This window comes from Misgurnus anguillicaudatus, chromosome 2, assembly GCF_027580225.2.
Source record: "Misgurnus anguillicaudatus chromosome 2, ASM2758022v2, whole genome shotgun sequence".
Classification (NCBI taxonomy): Eukaryota; Metazoa; Chordata; class Actinopteri; order Cypriniformes; family Cobitidae; genus Misgurnus; species Misgurnus anguillicaudatus.
The window spans coordinates 27,267,725-27,272,188 of record NC_073338.2 but is presented as its reverse complement, the minus strand read 5'-3'; the positions used below and the strand labels follow the sequence as shown (position 1 = coordinate 27,272,188).

Sequence of the window (4,464 nt, the reverse complement as noted above, 5' to 3'; positions counted from 1 at the left end):
CTTAACTAAGATCTTTCTCGTGCTCAAGGTCCTACACGTCAGAGCCGCCAAGTCCTCAGTCTACACTTTTTTGAGAACAGGAGATCTGATGTCTTAAGTGGAAAGCACTTGTGTCAAACAAAGGATATCCTTTAAGCTAGATGGCAGGCATCTGTGACGCCTCTACATATTAATTGGCGCCCTGCGTCTTTGCTTCGCTGCTATGCTTTTGTCTGATCCACCTTTTTGGCATTCTCGGTGGCAGGATGCTTGTTGACATGGGAAGCCACTTAATTGTTTAACGTGATGCACATGTAGTGTGAGTTGCCAGTACGTGGTTTTCTTTTAACAATACTCAAAGGACTAAATTTAAATTTGGAGTTGCATCTATGCAATAATGTACACCCTTAACTTAATCTAACCTTCCTGTACAGTGTTTGAGTAATCACTTAGCTTGACACATCTATGGATTTGCTTCGGTTGGAGAGCAGTTCTTCTGTTTTAAATAGTGCTTCCCATTGACGCAAAACAATGACAATGGCCTGCAGGTTAGCCAGAGCTATTTTAAGCTTATGTGAGATGAACCTATTGAAAATTCACTCTAAAAATGGATGGGTTATTTTCAAGCCATGTTGGGTAAATATTGGACAGAACACACCGCTGGGTTAAAAATGGACCCAATGCTGCATGGTTGGATAACAACAACCCAACATGGAGTAATTTTTAACCGTGCACGTGTTCGGTCCAATATTTACCCATTATGGATTAAAAATAACCCAGCCATTTTTAAAGTGTTGCATTGATAGTTCCAATAACTCCAATTTCCTTATAACTTTTTTTTATAAATCATTTTCATGTTAATTGAAGTTATGTTAACATGATTACAGAATGCAGATGTGTTTTAAAACACACCGTCATTGTATGTAAGGTGTATAGCCTCCTGGATGTACACTCCAAAAGTGATGGGTTTGTCCATCCAGGTTATATTTGCCACATATTCTTTTTAATTTGTAGTTAACTTTACATTTCATCTCAATGTATTGGCATACAGCATTACAAGAATTTCACTAACATCCCTTATTTCCTGTATTACATATTCAGAAATAATTAAATTGCCAAAAAAAGAAAGCAATGGTTAATGGTATATTTCACTTTTATTTGGTATGAAAGCATTATAGAGGACATATACTTTTATACACTAAAAGACAATGACAACAATAATAGGTCTATTTTAGGAAAACATATTTTCAGTTTGTCTTATAATCATATTATTTTCTTCTATAAATATCAAACAAAATATATACAAGCTTAAATGATTTTAATGCACAAAAACATGATCTCTACCCATTAATAATATTCATGTTAATAGTTAGTAAATAACATTACAGACTTGTAGGGTGGGTACATTGCGATATTATTATCATCACGTTTACACAACAGTTCATAAATCAGTCAGATTATCCTGGTTTAAACTAAGATGCTGCCAGGATGTTGTTCACTCCTTTAGGCTGGAATTGAATAACGATGCAGCTCCTTCAAGTGGTTATTTATCTGTACTGTAAACCAAACACAAGAGATAATGCACAGAACCGTAAACATATAAAAAATACATAATAGTAAAATAAATGTATATGCACTAAAAAGTGCAAACCAACACATTGCACATTATTACTGTTTACCTTGGCTTAACATTTGGCTGTCACTTCCACTTGCTGTTCTTACGCCTCCAACAGTTCCCCCAAATCCAGGAATGTTGGGTGCCGCTGGGCCAAAACCAACACCTGCTGGCCCTGGTTTGCTCCCCAAAGCTGTACTTGATCCAGCACTACCGAAAGACGTCGATCCACTTGATCCTAAATTGCCAGTAGCAGTTGCACTTGATCCAAATCCTGCTAATCCTGTCCCAAATCCCCCCAATTCACTTGTCCCTGTTCTACTTGATCCTAGCCCACCCTGAGATGTACCAAGTGATCCGGTTGCACCCGTTCCTAAACTGCCCCATCTTGTGCTTGATCCTGCACCAAAATTGGGATATCCTTGACCAGTGGAGCCAAAGGAGTTCGAACCAAATGAAGTTCTCATGGGTGTCTGAAAAGTACAAAATATATGTATACAAAACATAAAATTATATTATTAACTAACAAACTGATAACAAAATGCAAGTTACAAGTAGTTACAAAAGTAGGCCCTGGGCCAGTACTCTTTTAAAAGGTTCAATTGGGCAACAGCTTTTATACAGTTTTTTCTAAGAGGGTATATGAATCTCACCTTACAGCTGGCAAGGGAAATATTGAGAGTCTCAACACTAAGGGCAAGCATTTTAATATCCTTTTCTTTCACGGAGAGTAGTTCTTCTTTCAACTTGTTATCTCCTTGCAACTTCTTTCGCTCCGTCAGTAATCGTTCGGTATCTTGATCATGTTTTAGTTGAATCAGCTCCAGAACCTTACGATTCTCTCGAACCATCGCACTGCGATTCTGATTGCACCAATCAGCATCTTCTCTGAAACGTTTGTTCTCTGTCGCGTATTTGGCATTTTCACCATTAATTTTGGTGAACTGGTTCCCCACTATATCCAGATACGACTGGAGCTTGTTCTCAACCTCGTTTGACAGACTGCTACAGTTTTCACGGATGTTTTCAAGCTGAATTTTTTGCTTATCGCACGTTAGCTGGAAAATAATGTGCTTTGAAAACAGGTCATCGATTCTTTTGAGAAATTCTTTGGTGACGTTGGGGATCCCTTGTAAAGATGCGACAAAATCCTCTTTGCACTTCTTTTGATACAAGTCGAGCTCCTCTTGAAGATAAGCCTTGCTGCGTCTGAGTTCAATGGTTTCTAAGTGAAACTGATCCTTGGCTTTGTTGGAGTTTTCTAATTCAATTCTCATATAGTCCATCTTCTGTGTAAAGTTGGATTTGACCAGCTTAAGCATATCCTCTGATTTCTGGAGCAGAAGTCGTAATTGTCTGTTGCTTTCTTGAAAACAAATTGTTGCAATAGTATAATTTCTCTGTTATTTATACATTTATTACATTGATGTTTTTATAGAGGTATAAATAAAACCATCTCACCATTCGGATCCGGACAAAATGTAGTAGGAGTGAATGAACGGGTTACTTGAGGTGTTCGTTTTTCCATCTCACACTGAGCCTGTAAATGCAGAGCACAAAGAAAACCCATTTAATAGGACTGATGTGAGGTATTTTAATGCTTTGCATAAAAGGTACTTAAAGGGATAGTTCACTTTAAAATGAAAATTCTGTCATCATTTACTCATCCTCATGTTCTAAACCTGTATAAATTTCTTTTTACTGATAAACAGAAAAGAAGATATTTTGGGAAATGATGCACACACAGCAGATAGTGACCATAGACTTCCATAGTAGTAAAAAATATTTTGGAAGGATTGTGATAAATGATGAAGAAAATAATTTGATAAATGATGGTAAGCACACAGTTGATGGTACCCATTAAATTCCATCATATTTCCATCTGCAGTGTGTTTACCATCATTTCCTAAAATATCTTCTTTTGTGTTCATCAGAAAAAAGAAACTCATACATACAGGTTTAAAACAACATGAGGATGAGAAAATGATGACAGAATTTTCATTTTTGGGTGAACTGTCCCTTTAACAGAACTGTACATTTACACTCCTTTATCTGAAACACTTGGTTTTAGTATAAGGGTCTTTTCTGAATCAGATATGTTACAAATCCCCAGGAATGCAAATGAGAAGCATTGCTTTAGATTAAATTAAGGAAAATATTAAATGAAGGAATGAAAAGTTGCCATTTACAATTTCACCATACATCATGCAATTGCAATATGTCAAATGAATGTCCATTAGCTATTGACAACACGTTACATGTTTGGCGTAAAAAAAAACATTTCTTCAAATAGTTGCTTTGCAGTCATCTTTCTCAGTGGATGTCATTAGAGCATCTTTTAGTATTAAACCTTCTCAACAACAACAAAAAATATGATTCTTACCATTTTCATTTGCAAGTTCTTTATCATTGCAGATGAAACATTTGCCATTCGTCTTAATTCAAACAGAGATTTGTCATTGATTATCTTTGCAGTAAGAGTGATGTTCAAATGTTTTGTTAGGTTCTTTGTCTTCTCACGGAGATTGTAGTTTTCCATGGTCAGTTTGCCAACACTTTGGTCCAGCTCTTGCAGTCTCTTCTCCTCCACAGTGTGCTCGGGTTGTCCGTACACCAGGAAAAGCACCAAACTCGCAATGATCAAAGACTGGATGAGTGAGGAGAAAAAGAAAACGATTTTCATGTAGTAACCACAGCTCTTGCCTTTGGACCTGTGCATCTTTTTGGCAGCCAAGCCATAGTTGGCTTTAGAATAACTACTGTTGTACATTACTGCTCAAATGTGGCCTAATAAATTAAGCCCAAGCCTGTCTCCTTCATAAAATATGTTCTCTTTAAACAGTTAAAATAAGAAGTTAAACATATTTACG

General features: G+C 36.6%; 1 protein-coding gene across 1 annotated transcript; it reads right to left on the bottom strand.

Annotated features, from left to right (window-relative positions):
• Positions 1 to 1,114: 1,114 nt before the first annotated feature.
• plvapa (plasmalemma vesicle associated protein a) lies at positions 1,115 to 4,464 on the bottom strand. Its single transcript, XM_055202230.2, has 5 exons — positions 3,978 to 4,464; positions 3,056 to 3,134; positions 2,248 to 2,960; positions 1,659 to 2,067; positions 1,115 to 1,535 (listed from the first exon to the last, which is right to left on the bottom strand). Exons 1-5 carry the CDS (start codon positions 4,362 to 4,364, stop codon positions 1,483 to 1,485), a joined length of 1,641 nt encoding a protein of 546 aa, XP_055058205.2. The 5' UTR covers positions 4,365 to 4,464; the 3' UTR covers positions 1,115 to 1,482.